Source organism: Erpetoichthys calabaricus, chromosome 17, assembly GCF_900747795.2.
Source record: "Erpetoichthys calabaricus chromosome 17, fErpCal1.3, whole genome shotgun sequence".
Taxonomy (NCBI): Eukaryota; Metazoa; Chordata; class Cladistia; order Polypteriformes; family Polypteridae; genus Erpetoichthys; species Erpetoichthys calabaricus.
Window position 1 is genome coordinate 13,021,172 of NC_041410.2, and position 25,470 is coordinate 13,046,641.

Consider the following 25,470-nt stretch of genomic DNA (forward strand, 5'->3'; position numbering starts at 1 on the left):
TGATCGATGAACTGGCCGCGCTGGTGAAAAATGTCAGGACTTACAGAGAATGCAGTTTGTTGTGTTTTTGTGAAATGTGGCTAACAACTAACATCCCAGATGCTAACGTGGACCTACCCGGGTTTAGCACAGTTAGAGTGGACAGACGCAAATACCTGCGGGAAACGGAAAGGAGGAGGACTCGCTCTCTATGTGATTTTTTTTTTGTGAATTTCCCCTTGGGATTAATAAAATTATCTATCTATCTATCTATCTATCTATCTATCTATCTATCTATCTATCTATCTATCTATCTATCTGTCTGTCTGTCTGTCTGTCTGTCTGTCTGTCTGTCTGTCTGTCTGTCTGTCTGTCTGTCTGTCTGTCTGTCTGTCTCCAATTCATAAGATAAGGTCAAGTAGCTTCTTTTCTGTTGGACCTGGGAGAACTTTTGGTGGCACAGTACAGGTCACATGGAAGCCTCACAAAACAGGGAGCTCTTCTCCCAGCAAAGCCCTTTCGTTGCACCCAAGAACCCGACAGGATTGTCCTTTCTGACTACAAATCCCATGGATCCCTGCAGGTGTCCATACTGAGACCATTCTAGAGGAGCACTGCCATCTATTGCACTGGAGAAGGAACTGCTCTAAACAGACAGTCTCCCCAAGTCCATCCATTAATCTTACACCCCAGCTGGGATAATAATCAAGAACCATCCCGGCGGGATTATGTCTCCTTCTATAGTGTTTATCCATTATGGCCTTCCAGCCAGGCCAGAAATCATCTTTCATCCCAGTAAATTCTTTAGGACACTTCCCATGTCTGTACATATATAATCATACTGTATATACAGTGGATTCAGAAAATAATCAGACTCCTATACTTCCTACACACATTATTGTGTTGCATTTTTTGTTTTAAATGGATAAACTGGCCATTTTTACCCATCAGTCTGCACACAGTAATCCATAATGACAAACTGAAAACATGTCTTCAGAAAGGTTTGCAAATTTATACAAATATGTGTGTCTGTTGGTGCTTTTCTGTTTTCACATTTTGCCTACGCTGCTGTGGGTATCATCACAATTATAAACCTGGGATGTATTTAAATTGAGAGTGTGTGTGTGTGTGTGTGTGTGGACCCTGTGATGGACTGGAGTCCCACCAGAACTGGAAGGATGAAAGACATCGCCTGCCTGTGTTTGTTGTGCTGGATGAAACCCTCAGCAGGATAAATCAACGTAACGTTTTGCAGTTAACGTTACATGAAGTCGACACAAACTCTTCATTGTATTTTTCCTCTGCAAAATGGATTAAACCCATATATATCTGAGATATTTACAAATGAAATGCTAATTTGCCTTCTGTTTAATTTTTTTTTATGTATTGACTTAAGCAGGAAAACAGACCTTATGTAACATAAGAGAGTTGTGTTAAGCACATTGCAGGATATATTTAATTACATTTGTTCCATTTCACGGTTGCATTCTGCACATTCTACATTATCTGGGTGCAAGTCAGGAACCAATCCCGGACAGGATCCTACTTTATCAAAATGTACACGTTTATACGCACCCACCGTCATGTCTCAGCCAGGGTGTCTCATGTTTGAACATTTTGCTTGTTTTTAATTTTTGATCATTTTATTTATGTTGACTACATACATCATTCTTTAATTTTGGTTTTGTCTATGTATATAGGCTGCCTTTGTTAAGTTCCATGTGTTTTGTGGGTGGTTCCACAAGAGGCGGGGCCACGTGCCAATCACCGCCAGGGACAGACCCTGTAAATTGGAGTCGGTGAGTTATCTGTGCTCTGCTGTGCTTGTACCCTTTGTATATTATGGATTTTTGACCTTCTTCGACTCTTATTTGGATTCTGCATTGGGACTTTGTTTGGCTTGGATTGCCTTTGTTACAGGAAATTCCAGTTTGCCTCTGTACTCTAAAGAGCTTCACTGGAATACCTTCTTTTGAAGAATAAATCTTTCATTTTTTAAAGATTCAATGCTTGCCCTTATTACAAGCCAGGGTTTCATGGTGACATCCCCCTCTAATGGGTAATATTGGAAGTGTTTAGGACTACATATCTCGTAACTCACAGAAACACCTGGAGAATGTGCAGACTAGTGCTAGACTGTTACTAAAATGTTGACTTTAGTGTTGATACCACCTTACGGAGCTTAGTACCGGTACCAAAACTATTCTGAAGCAAGTAACAGTTAACTCGAAAACCTCCCAGTCTTACTCCAGCCTCCCTGGTGCACCGCACAGTAGCTTGCGTGAATCTTAAGAGTCGTGAAATCCCACTTGCATCCAAGCCTCGGGTGGGGATTCAGGGGTGGTCCCCCGTGAAATCCCAATTGTGTCAAAGACTGCATTTGTTTTGTGAAGTCTACAAAATGGAAATTTTTCCACAAGTGCAATAGCAGTTTACTTCTGATACTGAAAATTCTGGTACTGTACCTTTTTAAAATTTGGGATTTTTGGTACTTTTCCAGTACTGGTAGGCAACAGTACACACCCAAACAAACATTGACTAGGCCGTGAAACTGGGCCCACCGAGCCGTGGAACCCTAATTAAAACTACATTTCTTCACTTGGCAGATGCTGTTATCCAAAGAGAGTTATAAACGAGGTGAACAAAATCCAGTAAACGTCTTTAGGAACAAGAGCTGCAGCACACACAAGGGAAGAGCGCTAAACCAAATAGAACAACACAACACCAGAGAATAGTTACTCTTATCTTAAGTACTATGAATCTCATATCAAGACCATTATTATTTAGAAAGATATTCACAGAACTTCTTAAACACTGTGAGGGGGTCGGCACTTTGGATGGAGTTGGGCAGCTCGTTCTACCAGCTCAGAGCTACACATGAAAGTGTCTGGATGGAGATCTGATTGATTGAAGTCAAGTATTGAAAATGAATCACATTTCTATGCAAACATCAACATTTTCCTCAGCACCATTTTACTTATAACTAAAAACAATTTTAAAAATCACAGAACACTCGCTCATAACTTTTTTTTTTCCTGTCTGACCTTAAAAAAAAGTCAGGCAAAGAGTTGCTCTTCAGGTTTCCATTCAGCTAAATGAAGTCTCACTAAGGCCTTACCCTTTGGGATACCTGATAAAGGATTGAAAAGATCAGGGGTATCTGGATCATCTTGGTGCACAAATTTCCGTGAACTAATCAGTAATGTTTTCTGAGAATCAATGACTTTGGCAGAAACTTTATGGCCAGATGTGGTTACAGGGGGCGAGGAAAACTTCATGTCTGTGGTGACAAACAGATTGCATTAAAATCCAGTTAACACTTAGAAAATACATAATAAAGTATGCAATGCGTGGATCTGAGGCTTTATTAAATTATCCACTGTTTATTATGCTTTATGACACCATTCATTTATAAATAAAACTACCTTTAAAATAATTGAATATACGGCTATTATTTTTTGCTTTCACCTTTCCCTGTGAGGCATTAAAAAGGTATTTAAAGGCATACTCCACCCAAAAACATTTTTTATGTTACCCCATGTAGTTTGTTTTGATGACCAAAAAAATTTTTAATGTCATGTTTTCAATCAGAACCGATAGAATTGGCATCTATGGAGGCCAATGCAGGCAACAGCAAAAACTTTCAACAAAAAAATCTCACGTTAGTCGTGCCACATACTCCACATGTCAAGCCATCCTACTGTATGCTCACAATGTCCCAAACGCATGTATCTTTGGCTAAAACATTATCAGATAAACCATTTTGGGAAATGCATTCACACCGGATTGAGCTTTTGAACTGCAGATGGGACCCTTACCCAGAGAATGAGGGGGACACACAGGTACTACATGAGATTACAAGTTTTTCTTGGCCATCACTACAGTCAACATGAGGTAAGTAACATATAAAAAATATCATTTTTGGATAGAATATTTCTTTTAACCATTTTTGTTTCAATATGGAATCATGACAAAGCCTGTGTCAGTAGAACAATTTTTACATCTGTTGCTTGTAAATGTGTACAGTATCACACACAAGCAATTGGGAGACACCCTCAGAGCTGATTTGATAGTAACTGCCCTCCAAGCCAGGGGTTGGTGCTGTCATCTAATGCCTCTCTTCTACCTCCCTCTGCAGAAAGAATGATTGACGGACTGGTCTCTGATGACGTCAGTTTTTTTTTGTTTTTTCTGTCCTTCCTGGCCATCACTTCCGCTTTCCGATCTACTGAACATGTCTCTTCCTCCGAGGTTCCTTACAACTGCCATCTTGAAACAGTCTGGCTGACGACCATTTGAAGAAGGCTAGTTTTGCTTTCAACATCATAATATACAAGGATCAGTGTGGTGCCCCAGACCTTTTATGATCTTTTGTTGTCTGTTGTAGGACAGTCCATCAATCGAGGCACTGGACAGTGCCAACCCGTCTTGAAGGGTAATTACTGCCAAATGAGCCCTGAGGTTGTCTACCAACTGCTCGTGTGCGACAACACTTTAGAAACCCTTCCAATGGCAAAACATATTCTGAGTTTTTTATACATAAACCTCACAGCAGTCCTGACAGACTGAATGTCAGTGCATTTTCTTTAGTGAAAAATTAACTGGCATGTCACATTAGGTGACTTTTCCAGCATACCCCACATTTATATAATCTTAGTGAATCTTAGCTGGCAGCACGTGCCCCTGAGAAAGCCAGTAATCTATTCTGATATACCCAGTGAGTCACTCCAACAAAATCTCTTTTTAGTCACAGGGGTGGCGCTGCGTGCAGGACAACTGAAACCAATGAATGTTCATCCGAAAGTACAAAGCATATAATGCTGCTTGTCTCACTGATATCGTGTGCTTTACATAACAGGACAGAAAGGAAAAAATAAATAAAGAGCAGAGAGCACTGCTGAACTCACTGCAGCTGTTAATACTTTGTATAGCAGCGTCTCCACCGGGCAGCATACTTTTGGCTATCACACGAGAAAGGGGTGAGCACAACTGCGCTGGAAGATTGGTGCTCGGTTGGTAAATGTGACATGATTTGTGATTTTCAGTTGTGTGACACTTTGCAGCGACAAGATCAGTGACTGCGAATCTGACATGCCCCATGACAAACAAAAAGTCGTGTTATGTGACATTGGCTTTAGTGAGTGAATGTGTTTTTTCCTCTCGCTCCACTTCTGTGAATTAATATTTTCATATCTATTTATATGTCAGCTTTTCTATTTATACAAATCATAAATGATTAAGGATCTCATGAGAGATGAACTTGCAACTGAACTCGCTGTACCTGTTAACCGTTCATACAGTGCCGCCTCCATCAGGTAAGCACATTATTGCCTACCACAAATCTGGGCAAACAGGACTATAGTGGAAGGTCGACATAGCCAATGATTTTCAGTCTTTTAAACTGACATGGTCTAGCGATAGGATCGGCAACCAGCAATCATTAGGTCTGACATGCTGTCCGACTAGAAATCACATAATGGGACGTTGGCTTTATCTCAAAATGATTTACAAAAGAGGCCAACATAATCAAGTTGAAAACAATGAGTCTGGGGACTGAAGTCACGTTGGATTAAACCATACTGTACATTCTGTTCAAATTGTGAAATCTGACAAGTAACAACATATCAATGAGATACTTAGAAGACAGAAAGCTGTAGGGTTGCCTAGTGGGGGGCGGGTGGTCTCGTAGCCTCAGAACCCCTGCAGATTTTTTTTTTGTCCAGCCCTCTGGAGTTTTTTTGATTTTCTGTCCTTCCTGGCCATCGAACCTTACTTTATTCTTTGTTAATTATCCATCCATTATCCAACCAGCTATATCCTAACTACAGGGTCACGGGGGTCTGCTGGAGCCAATCCCAGCCAACACAGGGCGCAACCCCGGGCAGGGCACCAGCCCACCGTAAGACAGACACACACACACACACACCAAGCACACACTAGGGACAATTTAGGACCGCCAATGCACCTAACCGGCATGTCTTTGGACTGTGGGAGGAAACCCACGCAGACACGGGAAGAACATGCAAACTCCATGCAGGGAGAACCCGGGAAGCGAACCCAGGTCTCTGAACTGCGAGGCAGAAGCGCTACCACTGCGCCACCATGCTGCCCTTTGTTAATTAGTATTGCCTAATTTTATTTTTATATTATTTTCCTTTTTTCTTTCTTCATCTTGTAAAGCAGTTTGAGCTACATTATTTGTATGAAAATGTGCTATACAAATAAATGTTGTTGTTGTAGAGTTAACCTGACTTCTGCTTGGTTTGATCTACTTCTTGTATGCTGTATTCATGACTAACATAATAATAGTAAAAGAAACGGCTTTGTGCCAGATCAGAGATGACAACTACAACAAATCGGGATTCATTTGTGCTGATAAGAATCCATCCATTTTGTATTTATTACAATGTCACAGCGGGTGGAAGTGTCCATCGGAAAGTGTAATTTTTTTTTTTTAAAGCATTGACATTTTAAAAAATTATTGGGTATGGAATGTGGGGAACTTCATATGGCACTTTGAAATTTTACAAATCCAAGCAACAGAAATAAAAATGGTTCCAGTAACATCACTGGCCCTGGCAGGTATTTAAATAGGTTTAGTTCAGTTCTAATATTTCTTAGTTTTGAACACTTTCACATGTAATCCTCAAAACCAGATTTATTTTAATACCTGTCAAAAAAATATGAAGAATTACTTATCATGCAAATAATGTAAAAAAAAAAAAGACAGCTTCAATCCCATTCCACCCTCCTGCATTATTTAGGTAGAGCACATGTAAACAGACAGAAGAACATGAGAGCATGACATTAGCAACAGTTTTCTAGTAAGCCACCTGTTACTACAGAGAAGTAAAAAAAAAATAAATAAAAGTCTGAAATGAAGGATTCTCACCCCACCATACTCTGCGTTAAGACAATCCCCAAGAGATGGTGAGGACAGAGTTAAGCCTGGTGGTGGTTATTCATGCAGCAGAAGTTGTGTTAATGAAACCTCAGAGGAAATGTGATCGGTCAGCAATGAATGGTTAATATGCTTGTACCCAGCAATGGCGTGCTGAGCGAGAAGAAAGCCTGCCTATTTGCAGAACTATAATGGTGAGAAGATGAGAAGAAGCTGGTAAAATGATGAATTGCTAGCTGCAATAAAGCAACAAGCAGCAGGAAAGGCTTCTGGAATATGCTGAACTTTAGGAAAGGAAGGAAAAAAAAAAACAAAAACAAAAAAATAAAACAAAAGATAAAAATTTTTAGAAAGCAAAAAAACTAACCAGATGTTGGGCCGCCAAATGTTTTGTAATCTGGCGTAGCTGTAGTAGCCAGAATTTCTAAAAGAATTAAAAGGGAACAAGAAATCAGTGAAATGAAACCAAAACTAAAAGTCAAATAAAAAGGAATCGATATGCTATCTAGATTTACTAAAACTAAAAAAAAAAAAAAATAAAAACCTTTCATTGAAGCTTATCAGTGGTGGCTATCAGTTAGCAGAAATCGAGTTCAACAGTAACAATAGCGGGGGTGGTGACAGTGGAGAGGTGGGGTGGGGTGGGCTGGGGGAAGGGGTGGAGAAAATGAATTGCTTCATTAGTTAACTGTTCGGGGCGCTGATGAGAGCAGCTCAGCTTTATAAATCTTGTTTTGCGCTGCCAGCAGTGCATGGTATGTATGGGCACAGTAAACAGAATGTGGCCGCACGATAATGTGCTGCTGTCTGTCAGGACTTAAGGCAAACCACAGGAAAGAGCTAACATCACATCCAAAGGAATCTGCAAACAACAGAGAGCTGCGACTTTCTCACCCTGACAGTCTCCAAGTTGCACTGTGTTGCCGTATTCCACATCTTGTTCAAAACCAGTGCTGTGGGTAGGAGAAGAAAAGAAGACAAATGTAAGTGGTACATAGGAGTTACCATAAATCCATACTTAAAAAAAAAAACCAGTTAGTTGTAGGCTGTATATACAGTATGAAAGATTCCATATAAAATAAGCACAGGAACACACACACACACATATATATTGTCATGCGTGTGCACATAGAGGGACAGTTGAGGGCTCTGGTGATGGAAATTCTCAGGGGTTGGCACTCTATGATAACACCTTCTCTGTCTCTCTTTCTACAGACCGGTAGATCGACGGCTTTCTCACTTCTGACGTCACTTCCGGCATACCATCTTCCAGATGGAAATGGTCTTAGCTAGAAGAACCGACATCTTTGAATCCTCTCCCACTTGAACAGAGCCAGTGGTGCTGTAAGAATTATGTTTCTAGACCCACTGCATCCACTAAACAGGATCATCTCCAGACAGAAGAGCAGCTTCAGCGACAGACTACTGTCACTGTCCTGCTCCACTGACAGACTGAGGAGATCGTTCCTCCCCTAATCTATGCGACTCTTCAATTCCACCCGGGAGGGTAAACGTTAACATTATACAAAGTTATTGTCTGTTTTTACCTGCATTGTTATCAATCTTTAATTTAATATTGTTTTTTGTATCAGTATGCTGCTGCTGGAGTATGTGAATTTCCCCTTGGGATTAATAAACTATCTATCTATCTATCTATCTATCTATCTATCTATCTATCTATCTATCTATCTATCTATCTATCTATCTATCTATCTATCTATCTATCTATCTATCTATCTATCTATCTATCTATCTATCTTTGGTAGTCGTATCCAGATTCCTGTCTGAAAAGATGCAACTCAATGCTCTGTCTGCATTTTTTTATTTCTCTTTTTTTGCGACAACAATTATATGGGGTTTGCCTACGGGTGCCCCAAAACTTCTCACTGTCTTTGTTATTGTAATATATATGTGTGTATATATACAGTATGTATTTATATATTGTAACAGAGGCGCTATATAGGCGCCTGACCCGACACAGAGGCACGTACGAAATAACAAAGATTTCATTTTTCTTCACCCGTGGGCGCACGTCTTCCCCGTGACCCACAGGAAATACACAGTCCATACAGCACTTAAACAACACCAACAAAACACTCTTCTCCTTTTACCACCACTCCTCCTCTAGCTTAGTCCTCCTCCTCACGACTCTGGCTGTTGAGTGGTGGTGGCTGGCCCTTTTTATAGCCCACCCGGAAGCGTTCCAGGTGCTTGACCACCTGGTCCTATTTGCACTTCTGGGTGGGGCTGAAGATTCGTCCAGCCGGGCTGTTGAAACCAGACAGCCCCCAACCAGGCTGTGGAGGACTCCATCTTCCATGGAGCCCTGCAGGAGGTTGGGGAATCACCGTCGGCCAGGGAAGCTGCCACCAAGCGTCCCAGGGGAGGTATTGGGCTGTCCATGGTTGCTCCCCCAGAACATAAGCAGCGTCCAGGCCGGGCATGGGACCCAACCGTTCGTCACTATATATATATATATATGTATATATATATATATATATATATACATACATACATACATACATACACACACTGTGTATATATATATATATATATATATATATATATATATATATATATACACACACGAGGGCCGTTCAATTATAAGCAGGAATTTTCAGGCTCTGTTCTTATAAAGAGTGCAAGGCAGATACGACTCATAGGACAAATACATGCATCTCTGAACTTGCCGTTAGTAGTGTTAGCTGCTCTTTCCCCCCTTCCTGTCAGTTTTAATCAACGTGCCGGAGCAGGAGGTGCATAGTATTTGACAAATGAAGGAGTCATTTCATCTCAGATTTATTCAAGACTTAAAAATCAGTTTCGGGATGAGTGTCTCTGTCAGTCTATACTGTATGATTGGTGCAAGTCATTCAGAGAGCGACTGTCCTCTATTCGGTCCACTTAAGGAATTTTTAGGAGGGAAGAAATTCAAGTCGAATGAGAAGGTTATTGGCGCTGTGCAAGAATGGGTCAACATGCAGTCACAAGACTTCTGTTCATTAGGGATTTAGAAGCTTCCTGAGCACTGGAACAAGGGTATTGCAGTGACAGGAGACTGCATATTAAAACAGTGTGTAAGTCGTTTAATTGTCTTCAATAAATAAAGTGTAGCTGATATATTCCTGCTTATATTTGAACACCCCTTGTCTATATATATATATATACGTGTGTGTGTGTGTGTGCGTATTAAACAGGGAGAGAGATGTGATGTCTTTAACCAACAATACCTGATAAAATAAAGCCTGTAGCTCGCTCTATCTATCTATCTATCTATCTATCTATCTATCTATCTATCTATCTATCTATCTATCTATCTATCTATCTATCTATCTATCTATCTATCTATCTATCAGGAATTGGTTTGGGGCCCTTACCCAGATGGGGCACCCATAAGATGGAAGGACTTGGGAGAGCAATAAGTCCTACTTATTGTCTCCTTCTGTACGCAAGATGGCAGCAGCCTTGGATATCGGTACCCGTTCAGACACAGGCATGGAATACCAGGAATTGTAGTCTGGTAGCGCAGCCCTGCTTGGGTCTATGGGTACTGCTGGGGGGGGGTGCTGAAGGGAGTTACACTCCCTACTATTTAGGACTTCATTGTGGCCCAGAAGTGCTTCCAATGGGTGATGCCCTGGTACCGGGAGTACTCCCGGGTCTTCCATAAAAGAGACAGCACAGCCTCGTCCAGGCAAGTTGGAGCCGGGTGTGGTGACAGGCAACACTCGCCTTGGAGGAGTAGCAGTGTGGAGAAAGACATAGAAGAAGGAACACTTGTTGAATTGTTGAACAGAAAGGTGTTTTTGTAATAACCCGCCCCCCTTTTATTTGAACCCAGGACTGTGCTGTATGTTTGTGTTTGGGGCTCAGTGGTGCCCCCTAGCTTTCACACTATCTATCTATCTATCTATCTATCTATCTATCTATCTATCTATCTATCTATCTATCTATCTATCTATCTGTCATCGAACAGAAAAATTCACAGACATATAATGTGTGTAAAGCTAAATAAATTCATTAAACTTGCCGCTTACAAATAAATAGTGTAGAATAGAAAGGAAAACTCGCCCACCTTATGGCAGCCCAGAGGACACAAATGTTGCAGTTAATAATTTGATATCCCTAGCAGGGGGGAGGCCACTGGGGCCGGTGCGTGTGACCTCATTTTCTGGAGGGGATCCAGCATACCTGATGAGATGTGTAATGGTGCAGTGATGCCTGCTGTCACACAAATTAATTCTGAATCAAGAAGCACATGCTGAACTCTGGTGGCTGAGGTACTGGAGGTGACAGATGCGACCCTATAGTTGCAGCCACTTGTTATGGCTTACGCTTTTGTCATCATCGCCTCCACAACTGTGTGAAGTTTCAGCGGATGCTGCATCCCCTAGTGGCCATGGTGGCATTTGTGTCACTATGGTTACCTTCACTACCAAATGAGGTTTTGCTCCACTAATCTATATGCCAGGTTATTTATCCATTAATGTTTTTATAATCACCTGGCATAATTACCACTGTGCCACTGTCCCTTTTACTCACACAAATTGTTTTTTTATTGTCAAAACCAAATGTTAAAATTACAGGATGAGACCATTCAGTGTCTCAGTTGCTACACTATCCCAATATTTCATCATGTTTCTTCTTGAAAGGGTGTGCAATCCTCCAGTGGCTAAAATATTGGACTTTAAACCACAAGGTTGCCAGCTGAGATAAGAGCATCTGCCAAATAAGCAGTAATAATAATCCACATTGGTAAACTCTGACTGAGAAGTAAAAAGTTCAAAACCGGCTTTGTGAGCCCCTGGTGTCTAGGGCTCTGGACTGAAAATTCAGCTTCTGTTCCTCTGTGTTGCTTTGGGCATGTCTGTGCTCCAATTATAAAAACACATGGAAAACAGCATTAATAAAACTGCTGCTGGAGGCCAAGCTTTAGCTGTGAGACCCCAAAAGCTGTCGATTGAACTGTCTGCTCGTTTAAGGGATTGTCCATCATCTCACCATTTAAATCCAGGCTGAAGACTGGTTACTTTATAGGGTCATTATAGGTTTATAGGGTCTTTATTGTCACTTAAGCAGAGTTACTTTAGTTCACAATCTTCACTACGACATTTGTCCGTAATTTTGCTCGGAAACAAAAGCTTGGTAATTACTGTGAACCTTTACTGAGCCCCCCTCATTCTCTTTCTTTTCTATGTATCCTGCTGTGGCATTTGGTGTCACCACTACATTGCTAAGCTACTCCTCCAGCCTGTGGGATGTGACACCAGAGATATTTGGGTTAGGGATTGTTACTGCTTCTTAAGCCAATGTCATGTTACGTGACTTTTTGTCATGGGGCATGTCAGATCACAGTTCCTGCACCATGTCAGATTAGATGACTGAAAATCACAGCCCATGTCATATTTATTGACTGAGTAGCGTAGTTGTGCTCACTCCTTTTTCTCACAGCTAATAGCGTGCTGCCTGACAGAGTGCATGCTGTATGAAGTGTTAACCGCTGTGGTGGTTCCAGCAGCAATCTCTACCATTTATTTCTTTTTTTCACAGTTTTGTCATAGTTTGTAAAATTCAAGATACTAGACAGTCGAGCTTCTCTTCTGTTAGTAACGTCTACAAACCCCATGATGCCTGATGCTGTACCAGCGCTGTGTGAAGGGTTCGCTGTGCTGTGTTCAGCCACAGTCTTAGCCCTCTGTTTCTTTTTTCCATTTTATTTCAGTATATAAAACACAAAACATCACACAGATGAGCCTCTTTTGTATTTGTGAGGTTTCTTATTCCTCGTCACTACATTCTATGCATTGTACTTCCAGGTGAGCATTCATTGATTGTCAGTCCTCCTGTGTATAAAGCCTGCCCCTCCGACTAAGGAAAATCTGTTTGATTTTATTGTAGCCAATCACAGACTACTTGGGCATGTCACGTTAGATGATTGTCTTCATGGCAACGCACTGCCAACTGCCTCCAATTGGCTAAGATTATGTAAGTAAAGGCTGCGGATGAAAATTGGTTTAAAGGTCGTCTAATGTGACATGGGCTTTATTCGACTTCCCAGCATGCACTTTAGATATGAAGGCACTTATATTGGAAAGGCCAGGAGGGGGGAATGCGGACTGAACTTATCCATTATAACCCACCATGTGCCCTCCGAAGCACGAGTTGGAGTGTCTCAAGTCTTTTTAAACATTTTTGGCAAATTTTACATCAAGCGCACAGTTCTTTCTGTGTTCACTATGCATAATCTCTATAATCTACCTCGACAATGCCAGTCATCTTCTTCTCAGATACATGAAAAGCATCCTCTCCATAATTCACTGTCAACGATTCACCATCTTCCATAAAATTATCTTAAGTATTTTAAGTGCACTTGATTCACTAAGCTAATGGATGGAAAACATACTAACACCCTGGTACCATTTTCTCTGCCATTATTGTCTTTTTGTAGGTCACCATACAAAGTCCATTTCATTTTGACTGCATCTCACAGATAGAAGTAAGGTGGTAGTTCTCACTGATCATGGCACCAGAGAAAGGCAACGTGTTGCATGTTGAGTAGCATATGCAAGTAAATATTTCACTGGACTCTTTTAACTGGGGCACAGTGGAGTCTCCAGTTTATCCACACAGAGGACCACTGGAGCACATCTTGAGCTGAAGCCTAAAAGGCCATAGAGCAAGGTCGGTACACCAGGTGGCACAATCAGGTGCTGAAACCCATTGCAGAAGATATCTGCGTGGAAATTAAGAGCAGACAAAGAGAACATTTAACCTTGCAGATGAACACGTGCAACTCAGTGAAAGCTGAAGTGCAGCTGACAGCAAGAAATAAGAAGCCAATGGGAGTCCTGGCCACTGCTTGGGAGTGACAGCTCTCTGTAGTTTTAGAGAACACATCACCTCAACTTCTTGTCTTAGAAGCATCGAAGAGCAGCATTCTTTTGGATGTGGTAGCTCCATGGAAGAAGGACCACAAGAGAAAGAGGGCTAAGTATATATAGGACTGCTGTAATCATGGCTGGAAGGCAATGTCCACCGAGGTTGGATGCAGGGTCTTTGTAGGCCAACCACTCTATAGAGCCTTCAGTGCACTTAGCATCACCAAAGAAAGGAGGAAGAGAGTCATTAAGAGCATCACGGGAGCAGTAGAAAGAGCCTCTTGATGGCTTTACATCAAGAGAAGAGGCCAATGGGGAGAATCAAGTGCTCCATGATTACAAGTTCTGGTCTGACCAACCATGGCTGGGTCACCTGGGCGTGTGTGCCTAATGCTGAAAGACTCAAAACACTCGATGACCCAGGTAACATCACTGATGATCTGCTCAGAAGCATCGGAAAACATACCTTTGCATCACTTTTGCCACTGTGATGCGTCAAGTATACACCTGACCTGACATAAGCTAACCTAACGTCTAGTAAATTAACCTGACATTAGCATGATACATACTGTACATCACATAAATTAATAATAATTACTGAAGTGCAGTAATATCACTACATTAATAGCAATATTAATACTGTAATACAACCGGTTATGACAGCGTTTCAACACTATTCAATTTAATTTATCATATCTCTAAAGAAGCTCTGTCGTTAAAACGCAACGCCGTTACTCACAACGTTGTTAACCGAGTCATGGCCGTATTTCAGCCAGGAGGATAAATAAAGTGATTGTCCCAAAGCATTTGCCTTTGCAAGTGTATCATGTGGATGTTTCTACCTTTGGCTGCCAAAAGAAAGTGTGTGTGAAGCTAAGCAGGCAAACAGATTGCAATGGACATGCGCAAATGACAAAATCCTTAATTGTAACCTGGTTAAGGGTTCAAATGGAGTCGCCGAGAAATCCACGTGTGTTAACCTGATTTCTCAGAAACCATTAATCTGGTTTCACTAACCAGAATAAGGGTTCACTTGGCACTTTACAAGCCAGGTTCCTGTTAATAAAGCACATGTAAATGCAGTGATTGATATCTAAAACTAGTGCTAACTTCATCCCAGAAATATGATTATGATTTTTAAAATATAATGGGGAGAAACAGAAAATACATTTACAAAAAAGAATACTTGCTTTGTATTCGTTTGGAAGTAGATGGCTGTATCTGTTAAGTTGTTGTTACTTGTTTGACTGACTAGCATGCCATATTGTAATATGCCAGCATGCCATGTAATATTCAGGCTTTTAAAAATACAATAAAATAAATACATAAAAAAAGTAAATATGCTTACAATGCTCCAACAGGTACTTTTTCACATGAGCCATTTATCATCCATCCGCAGTATGGATCACGACATGCAATACAAGACCTGTCCAGGAGGAAATTAAAGAGAAGTATTCATTGTAGGAGTAATAGTAGACACAGACTAATTTTCATTATGCACAAAAACTCAACCAAAGGGTACTCACTTCTGACAAGAGCCGTGGCGTTCACATCGACTTAATGGCATCCTGATGACACAGCTAGAAAAGGCAACAAACAAAGCATGGTTTTCTTTGTCCAGCTGCAGCGACATGATCCTGCGGTCATCCTCGCTGTTTGATATACACCTGGTGTCAAATCAAAAAACAAAGCTATTAAAGCAATTGCCACCAGAGTTATTCCATCCACGTAAAAGTAAAAGCAAATGAATTTAATTAAATAAGTACAACATTGTTTTAACTGTTCAACAAGTAAAGTGGTGAAGAAAATATAACGTACTTTGCAGGGTTAAAGGCGTCAATTGCTTCCAGGAAAACGCTGTCGTTCAACGAAAAGGATGCAGTCTTTGCCAGAACTTTGAGGACTATGCCAGCTTCGGAGCCGATAAACATGACGGTGTAGTTCTGATAAGGGCCTGCTGAATTGTCCACTGTGATGGCGGTGAGCCTGTACCTATGGGCAACAGAAAAGCATATTGTTAATTGTCTCGATGACTGGTGTGATAGGAGGGAGATCAGAGAAGCCCTTTGCTTCAACAAGACGCAGTACCTGACACGAGTCTTTGTGAACCAGGGCTCCTCTCGGACTGAAGGAATGGCAGAATCCATCAAAGGGTGGGATTTGATGAAGGCTAGGGTTTCATCAGGAAACTCAATAGAGGTTTTGTAAGTCTCTGCCAGACCATGCCCTGCACAGCAGCCAGGCCTAAAAGAAACACAATAGAGTTTTATTACTTGAACTCCGATTGGGGGTGGGGTGGCCTACGTTGCTTAGGGGGACAATAGGTCAGTCGTTTATTAAAACCGATCATCCCAATGTTGAAAATAGACCCCAGGTCTGCAAACAAATGCAGCAGAGCATATGGCATGCATTGTAAGATACAAGTTTAAATATGCATCATACCTAATGATTGCAAATTAATTATTTAGATTAGCAATGATACTGCGTCACATCTCAGGAATATCTACCTCGGCTTTGGCACTTTGTCTTCAGGAACAGCAGTCCAAACAGAATCGGGAGTCTTTTGCTCTTTGAATCTACTGCTGAACACTTTTTCAATGTCGTTCATACTGAAGGCACACACAGCCGATCCAGGAATGCTGCAAAAGACAGAGCAACGATAATCGAGGGATGCAAAAATGGAAATGGCAACACTAGCCATGCTACTGGCAAATGGAACTGGCAACAGCAGCCACGTTAGCTCAGCATGTTGCCCACCTGTTGAGTTGTGTGGTGAACACTCCAACCACAGTCGGAGCGCCGTTAATATCAATGATGTCCGTGATGGACTGCAAGACGTCAAAGTAGAAAAATGAATCTCCAGGGACCGAGCAGTTCAGACGGGCTTTCAGGAACGAGGTCCAGTGTTTTTCCAGCACTCGCTGCGACCCACCTATGTCGTTTTTACAAATGCGTGCTACTCGGGAATAGACTGCCTGAAATAATAGATGAACAAAAAATCATGAAAATTCAGCTCTCAGACAAACATGCTTGTGGTTTAAATTATAAATTACAAATCCATTCTGCGCGTACACAAGGCAATGTAAAACAGACTTGCACTTCACAGGTTTCTGTTGAGCCAGTTAGTCTTTTGGAAATGGAAAATGGAAGCATTGGGTGGTTTACAAAACACTATGTACAATCAAAAGGATGTTTTTTATTTTTTTTTTTTTGTTGTGGGGCCTAGTAAATAACCAAAAAACAAGCAAACACACACAAAATTGTGAGATTTAAAGTCTTTAATTAAGCATGAGTATGAAGCTTAATAATTTACTATGGCAAATCTTCTGTATAGCCCAGGTATCACGCACTGCATTAGTGTGACTGAAATATTTATTAACTGGCGGCTTTAGGGAGAGCGCTTAAAACCTTTCGGGTGGGGAATGAGGTTGGTGGGTGGGGGCATCCAAGTGTTGATAAATCTCAGATGAGTTTAGAGACAAGCAGACTGCAAGTAAAATTCCTTCAGGGAGGGAGCAGTAGACAAAATATGAAGCCACAAAAAGCTTTCAAGTTCAGCCATGGATGATAAATGCGCACATTACACATGAAAGGAAGAAAAAGGGGGCATTTTTAGGGTACTTGTTTTTTTTTTGTTTTGTTTTTAAACATACCTTCCCTAGATTGGTGTGCTCAATGGCAATTTCTCTGAAGAAGAAATATACATAGTTTCCATATTCCACTGCATGCAGGAAGTGTGGCTCTGGAAAAAATCAAAAACATAAAAAAATTGAAGGGACACAGCATAGCTTGTTAATTCTTAGTTATAAAATCTGACTATGATATCATTTTGGGATCTGAAGGTTCACAAGGTTCTAATTTTAGGTACACTGCTAGGTAACTTCATTTTAAGTGTGCGCAAGCCCTCTGTGCGAACAACTATTTCTAACGTTTCTGTGAAAATCATCTTTAGCCAGCTTCCGTTTGTGCCCCCTAGCTTTGAGAGAACAGCTTACTGTATACCAGCCTTATGTATTCACCCATTAACTGAAACTGCCTTCTCCATTATGAGGCTGACGGATAAAAATGAGAACTGCCTCTGCAATGACCTGCATACTTATACTGTAGCTGGTCAATGTATAGTTACCCATAAACCTAAGAAATAAAGTTCTATCTATCTATCTATCTATCTATCTATCTATCTATCTATCTATCTATCTATCTATCTATCTATCTATCTATCTATCTAATATGAAAATCTCTGTGCAGTTAGAACTAAACTCTACAGCGGATCCTCAAAAAATAATATATGCAAACTGAAGAGTCTGCATACGCACGACTTGACTTTGGAACTGAATTGGGGTGCAGGAATTGTGAGACAGCAAAACTACCCAATGCACCATGTTAGAGTCGTCCACCTTAATTAATTTATTCCCTTTAAAAGTTTAGATCAGTTATAATATCTGCCACAATAAAACAGAAAAATGGGAGTAGGCCCCTAGAAACAATAAGGACAGACCTGTCCTTGGATTAGGTATCAGCATAGGTAGCTTAGCCTCTACTCAAAGGTGGGGTTGAATTCTAGTTTGTTAGATTTTGACGTTATTAGTTGCATAAGTCCTGCAAATTTCATTTGATTGATTGTATAGTATGTTACTTTCTTGAAATAAAATGATTAAATAATGTCTTTAAAAAGGTAGGCTTTGGCCTACGCAGGCCCAAAATGGGGCTTTTAAATAATAAAAGTCTCATAAATGCTCACAAAAAGGGGGAGAAGGAATGTGTGAAACCGCTACTCTGACGTAAAAGTTTTTAATCAAAAATAAAAAAGAAGCAAGGTAGTAACAAAATTAGTAAAAATTACCAACTAAATCCAAAAATCAGAAGGCAGTTCCTTAATAAGAATGCAGGGTCAAAACCAAAGAAACCAAACAAGAACAAAAACAAGGCAAAAACAAAGAGACTCAATACTGTTACACTAACGAGGACTAGCAGGAAAATATACAATGACCAGAAGATGAGAAGATGAGTGGGAGTCAAGAAACAAAGCAAGGGCTGAAAAAAATGGAACGAAAGGATCAGAAATGCCAAAATCAAAACAATAAGCAAATCCTGAAGTTGAACGTACAGATCAAGAGTTGTAAACCAGAGAAATATTTTTAGAAAGCAAAGTTGTCATTAAAGGTTTGTATTATCCGCAATCTTGGTTGACAAAATGGCATTCATTGCTGATCTGTTGTGCTATAACATCTTTCAAGAACTAGCCCACTGAAAACAGGAAGATGTATCGGATACAAAATAAAATAACATAACTCTATACAATTGAATCCTGCATCTAGTTTTCCATCTTGTGCTACCACTGATCCTAGATATTTACTGTAACTGTACCCACTCTTTTCAATAGCTTTCTTTGCAGGCTAACTTCTGAATGCTGATCGTCATTAAACCTCAGATCTTCTGTCTTCTTCCTATTTATCTTCAATCCTCTATTTTTCCAAAGCCCTTCTCCATTTTCCAAATTCCACTTCACTTCCTCTTTTCTGGTGCCACACAACACAAAGTCATCAGTAAAGAGCCTGTGCCAGGGGGGAACTGTTCATCTATTACAGGACTCAACACATCCACCACCAGATCAAACAAGTAAGGAGACCCCTGGTGCAGACCTCCTCAAACTGAGATCTTGTCTGTTACCCCAACACTGCTTGGAACTCAAGTCCTCACTCCCTCATACATATCCTGGATATTCCTCACACACGTTTCTGGCCCTCCTTTCTCTCTCATGTGATGTGTTTATTATTTTTGTAATGGTCATAAAAGCACTGCTAATTACCAAAACAATACATATTCCTTCATGACAGTTATGATTCTACCCATGCACCTACTATAATTTTCCCTTGGATGCCAAAAATTAACATCAGAAATACCACACACCTCAATGCCGGTGTGTATTACTCCACTTACGCCACTTTTACAAAGACAAGTCCACTTTTGTCATCAGGGTGTTTCCCTAACTCTTACAAGGACATACAGTAAAACCTAATTCTTCCGTAATTATCTTGATGCCCCCTCTTCCATGTTTAAAATACAAACTGGAGGAGTGTGCATCACAGTTTGGCAGCTATCAGTGCGGCACACATAGTCTGTCATTTGCACCTACGCTTTTCCTATATCAACTCTTATTTTGTCAAAGTTTTTAAATTAGCTCCCTGCCATTCTTATGCTGTTATATGCTTTTCTTCCTGTATGCAAATTCACGTTTCATTATGTTAAATGTCATAATGCCTAAATTTGGATTCTGTCCACCCACGACAATGTATTTAAATAGGTGAGTGTAACAAATGAATGATCAATTTAAAACTATCTGTAGTGATTATGGAATCTGTAATACCTAATCATAATAATCTGTAATATCTGCTTATCTCTGGCTCCTGTAAACATAGCCAACTTGCTAATACATTTTTATCTGAAGCATTTATATAAATTAAGAACAGATTATGACACTCCGTTTTAAACATTTCGCAATTTAAACCAGAGGTTCCCAACCCAATGCCAGGGTGTGTGAGATGGCATTTCAGGGGATGCGACAAAGAGGAAGGCTGCACCATAAATTGCCAAATATGAGAGTTGAATTGTCCATCTTTATGGTGGTGCACTTGGAGTCTTGCAGTGTGCCATCACTTGTAGGTCATTTTTTAGTTGTTGCTTCTGTTCTGTGATATGAAAATAAACAAGCATTGCACTGGCAATTGTTACTTATGAATGAGCTGTAGAAATGCACATTCTCCTGGTTTTCTTTCTACTGGGAAACATAACTTTTTTTAAGAGAACTAACTGAATTTGGATCTTGCATTGATTTCTATGCAAGCTCTTATCATGAAACATCATTACTTTCAAAATCTGATTGACGTTTTTGCCAGTGGTGGAGACAAGGGGCACTGAATTGGATGCAACACCTGTTGCTTAAACTCAGCCCATCTCTCCTGCTGGCAATCCTGACAGCAGCGCAGCAGTTTGAACTGTGCAGCCAATCTAGTTTTGAACTGCAGTGCAGGTGTTATTGGGGGACAAAACTCACTGAGTGTGTTTCATTGGTTAGTGGCGCACTGGCACCCGATGCTTCACGGAGGTCTCCAATCACCCAAACCCCTCGATTATTGAGCATGTGTCATTTCTTGGCGGCACTTGATGCTTTGCAGGATATACCTCAATCACCGGTTTGTTAATTGACTGCCTAAGCTTCACGGGGACACAATTACAACATTATTGAGATTTATAAAGGTAAATTGCTCAATTCATATTTAAATTTTATGCACTAAGTTAAAAGCTTATTTGTTTTTTCAGTTCATTTTTTTCACCCGCAGTACTGTATGTGATTCAATGTGTAGTTCAAAAATGAGAAATTTGATGTCTTCATCTTCAAATGTGATATCATTTATGTAATGGGTGCAAACATAAATCAAACATTTTCTAGGGGTGTGGGGCACATAAAAGTTCGGTAATCACTGTATAACACAGGGGTGGGCAAAGTTATTTCTGGAGGGCCGCAGGTTTTTGTTCCAACCCAATTGCTTAATAAGAAGCCCTTATTGCTCAAGTGACACTTCTGCTTCATTTTAGTTGTGTGACTCGTTAGGATTTTGAACCTTTATTGCTTATTTTAGGCGTAAACAGCTGTATTCTCGATTTTCTCGATTCTCTTATTAGCAATAAGATTCAAATGACAAAATAAACCAGCAGTCCTCAATTTAGCTTGTTTCCATTTACACCTGTGTGTACTTATCATGCACTATTTGGTTTAATGAAATTAATAATTAAGCAACTGAGTTGGAACAAAAACCTGCAACCACTGTGGCCCTCCAGGACTGACTTTGCCCACCTTGGTATAAAATGTGGTTTTCTCGGTTTAAACCAATGATGTGCCCATCTATGCAGTCCATCTAGAATTCTTGCTGCTTGTAATTAATTACATTTAATTATTTAGCTCCAAGGTGACTTACAACATTCCTGATATAATTGGTTCCATTTCTTTTGTTTTCCTAATTGGGGCACAGGCAGGTCAAGTAACTTCCTGGTGGTCACACAGTGTCAGTTGTAGGATCTGAACCCATAACCTCAGGGTTTGAAGTCCAAAGCCTTAACCACTACACCACAATGCCATGCCTTTTTAATTCAAGACTAAGAGAGTGGTGCAAACATTCAGTACTTCCCATATGTCCCCCTAATCTTGACGCTTCTTGGTGAGGTGACATCTATAAATCTGTTTATACAAAATGCATCAGTAAATGTTACACATCAACTAAATTGGTTTTCCCAATGTCCTGGAGGTTTGGAGGACTAAATGAGAGGGCAGTGAAGCACGAGGGAAAGTCGTTGGCCTTACCGATGGATCAAGACCTGAGAGCAGCACGAACAGGTTCTGCAAGTTAGGCTTACCAACTTAATCGGATTTTCCTTTGGATCCTTTCTTAAACAGCATCTGGAAACCTGAGTACCCAGCGTCCGGAAACTATTTATGTAAAGTACACTGCCTTAATCATTTACAAGAATTTCTGTTTCCTTTATTTTGTCAGTTATGGAAATGTAGGAAGTAAACAAGTAAGAAAATGTCTACATGGTATAACATTCAGGTGCTTTTGAATACTTGATCAGCTGGTTTAAAAGTTGGAGGATTTTAAAATCTTCTGCTCACTTCATAAAAGAGTTTATCACAATTATGATTATTACATATTCAAAAACTTAACAGAATGTCATTACACTACTAGCTGTGTACATAAAATATGTTTTTTTAAACCCATTTCACAGTATCAGGTGATTAAAGTTGCTTTCCCAGACAGCAGATTCCAACTCAAGTGATGAAAAGATTGTCAGCTCTTGGGTTTGGAGGGTCTGTGGTTAATCGGAGTTCAAATTTCAACAGAAAGGTTGTTTAAGCACCTGATCAAGATTTAAAATCTGTGCTGAAGTCTAAAGCTAAAGCAGTTGGCTGCATCTAAACACGATAGATAGAGAGTCATTGTGGTGCTTTATCGATAATGTGCAACAAGAAATACTGAATCTTTATAATCTTTAGACAATGAAGCCATGACAGTGGTTTTAGTTTAATGGAGATACTGAGAACACGTTTAGCCACTCTAGCCTGAAGTGCCACTTTCGTACATTCAGTGCCATGCAAAGCCCATTTGGAGCCGTAAGGTGGGGTGGCCCTTCATTGTCTATAGTGGGAAGCCAGTATTATTAGACCTAGTGGTGTTTTGGGGGGGGGCACGTCCTCTTGGTGCACCTCAATTTTTATAAAAAGAAAGATCAATATTATCTGGTCAGATAAAGATCTCTTACCTTTCAGCCACTTGGAGTCATATTTTATTGTTCTCAGCGCAGACCCGTCTCCCATGCTGCGGTATATGACAGCGTCACTTGCCAGGAAATCTGCCACAGTGGCCGAGTACAGCTTACCATCTGAGTGGACAAACAACAACACACTTCATTACAGAGCGAACACCCGTCCCCAGTTACTTTACATGTACAGAAATGCTGTGCTGTTACCTTCATAGATATTTTAGAATGTCAGCACCAGCTAAACGTCAGTGGTGGGGCTTCAATTAGCAACCGTGTGCTTTACAGTGAAACTCATAAACCTTCAGGTTCACACTGCCTTTATCACAGCCACTGTGTTTTAGTGAACGTTTATTTAATAGGCAGCATTTTGTGGTTAAAAAACAAGCTACTTTTATAGTGCATTTGCCCATACTGAGTACCAGCCCAGCACACACTTTAAGTAAAGAAGGTCGCCTTTTGTATTTTCTGTTTCTGCGTACTTGCAGGTAAAGTAAAAAAGTGATCACCCAGTGAATCAGCAATGAGGACTAAGCCAACACCCTCATGCTTTACAGTCCAGCACCCAATTCTCCAGGGTCGGAGCAGCCTTCTGTGCAACTGTACATTTATTTTGGACAATGGCCCGTAATTCAGGTAATAACTAGGTTGGATTAAAAACGCATCTGTATGTAATAAACAGTGACATCCCAGGAACTCAGTTGCTATGGACACTGCAGTGTAACTCCTATTAATAAAAATTATGATTAATAATGTTTCTGATAAAGCTTGGCACTAAGTATGCCTTCCTGTTTCCTTTCCAAATCTCTCGCTCCCCATCCAGTTAAAGAACCATTAATCAAATTGACTCGCAAGTCTTAAGTTTTCTTACCCGCAAAGAGGGCAACATTGGTCTGTCTAGCATCAAACGGGCACCTCGCCAGGCCGCTGATTTCTTCACCATCATATTCCAAGTTGTCCAACTGAGCAATAGAAAGGCAAGAGCTTAGGCACAGGCATTTGCATAAACAAAAGAGCCATTCAGTACAAAAACTTCAAATGAATATTTTGTTTGCCAAAATATGTCCAGAGGATTTTTTGAAGTAAGGCGGGGTGGTGCTGTGGTGGGGCGATTGTGCTTGTGGATGTTAAGAAGTTCCAGGGTTGGGGCAGATCTACTATGAAAGTAATGAAGCTTTAACTTTAGGGCCCCTAATCCAAGAGGGGCCCCACAAGCAACTTTAGCTCACATTGCCTAAATATTTTGGGTAAGCACTATATGAAAAGGGATTTATAAAAATAATCATATTAATAATTGGCAACACTTTTGCTGAGGTACTGCAAAAATGCATCTATTACCCATTTACTCTTTTATAACAAGACCTTAACAAAGGCTTCTTTTGGTGCTAATGACGCTTACAGTGCATCAGTGAAGTGGCTGCTCATCTGTGCAATGTGACCTACTGAAATAAGTTCACTTTGGAACGGCAAGAAGTACCTTGATATTGCGTACCTAAGTATAACACTCGTGAATCATTCATATTTACTGTATAAGTATTTTTAACAGCATATCAAAGGCCATACTGCAGAGATGAATAAGCGATCTACTGATGCCTTATATCTATAATTAAGACTAAAAGAAGCCTTTCTTAAGGTCTGGTTACATAAGAGTAAATAAGTAAAAGATTCATTTTTGCAGTACCTAAACTAAAGTGTTAGATAATTATACAGAGTAATACAATATTAAATAATAATTAAAAGTTTAAAGGTTATTAAAGTATCCTGTGAGCTAACCTTAAATAAACAATATTCAAATTAAGGGTATTTTATTCAAAATACATCTACTATATAATAAAACACTAAGGTCTGTATGTCATGTCCCCCAGAGCATTCTAATTGGTCAGTTAGGCTTTGGTGACACAACAAAAGAGGAAGTGAGTGTGAGTGAAGGACACCTGAGGAGGAGTAAAGGGGCACGCTGAGCGAGTCGTCTTCAAAGATGGCAAGTATAAAACCGGACAGGAGACGAGAAAGGCGCCTCGAAAATAACGACGGAGACCAAGAAGCAGGCTTTATGGGAATGCGCTCAAGAAATGGAGCAGCGATGAAGAGCGGTTCACACACACGCGGATATCGAGGAAAGGCATTGATAGGCCTACTTAGGGCAAGAGGTAGCACACATTTTAAAATTATTCTATTATCTGTCTTCAAGCTAGCTTAATATAAAATAATTTAAAACCACTATAACAATTATGACAGAAATTCAAATTTCTATTAAAAGTATTTATGTTAGGTGGAATCGAAAAAAAATGAAAGCATATTTCGTTGCTTGCAGTCATTGTAGAGGACATGTCGTTAACTTTTTATTTATTTCTCACAGTTGTCTAAAGTACAATATGATATTAACGGTGGTCTTTTTTC

The 25,470-nt window shown here is 40.3% G+C and overlaps 1 protein-coding gene across 8 annotated transcripts in view; it reads right to left on the minus strand.

Annotated features, from left to right (window-relative positions):
- sema6dl (sema domain, transmembrane domain (TM), and cytoplasmic domain, (semaphorin) 6D, like) overlaps positions 1-25,470 on the minus strand; it is a 480,425-nt gene that overhangs the window by 3,800 nt on the left and 451,155 nt on the right. For 4 of the 8 annotated variants that reach the window (XM_051920671.1, XM_028823781.2, XM_028823779.2 and 1 more), the window contains 12 exons: positions 23,942-24,032; positions 23,074-23,193; positions 17,412-17,500; positions 16,516-16,733; positions 16,266-16,397; positions 15,847-16,002; positions 15,577-15,750; positions 15,285-15,425; positions 15,107-15,184; positions 7,775-7,833; positions 7,248-7,304; positions 3,098-3,259 (listed from right to left, as the gene is read on the minus strand). In XM_051920671.1, coding sequence (XP_051776631.1) covers positions 3,098-3,259; positions 7,248-7,304; positions 7,775-7,833; positions 15,107-15,184; positions 15,285-15,425; positions 15,577-15,750; positions 15,847-16,002; positions 16,266-16,397; positions 16,516-16,733; positions 17,412-17,500; positions 23,074-23,193; positions 23,942-24,032 — 1,477 coding nt within the window. The remainder of the gene's footprint in view (positions 1-3,097; positions 3,260-7,247; positions 7,305-7,774; positions 7,834-15,106; positions 15,185-15,284; positions 15,426-15,576; positions 15,751-15,846; positions 16,003-16,265; positions 16,398-16,515; positions 16,734-17,411; positions 17,501-23,073; positions 23,194-23,941; positions 24,033-25,470) is intronic. The other 4 variants (XM_051920672.1, XM_051920673.1, XM_051920674.1 and 1 more) reach the window with 4 other exon arrangements.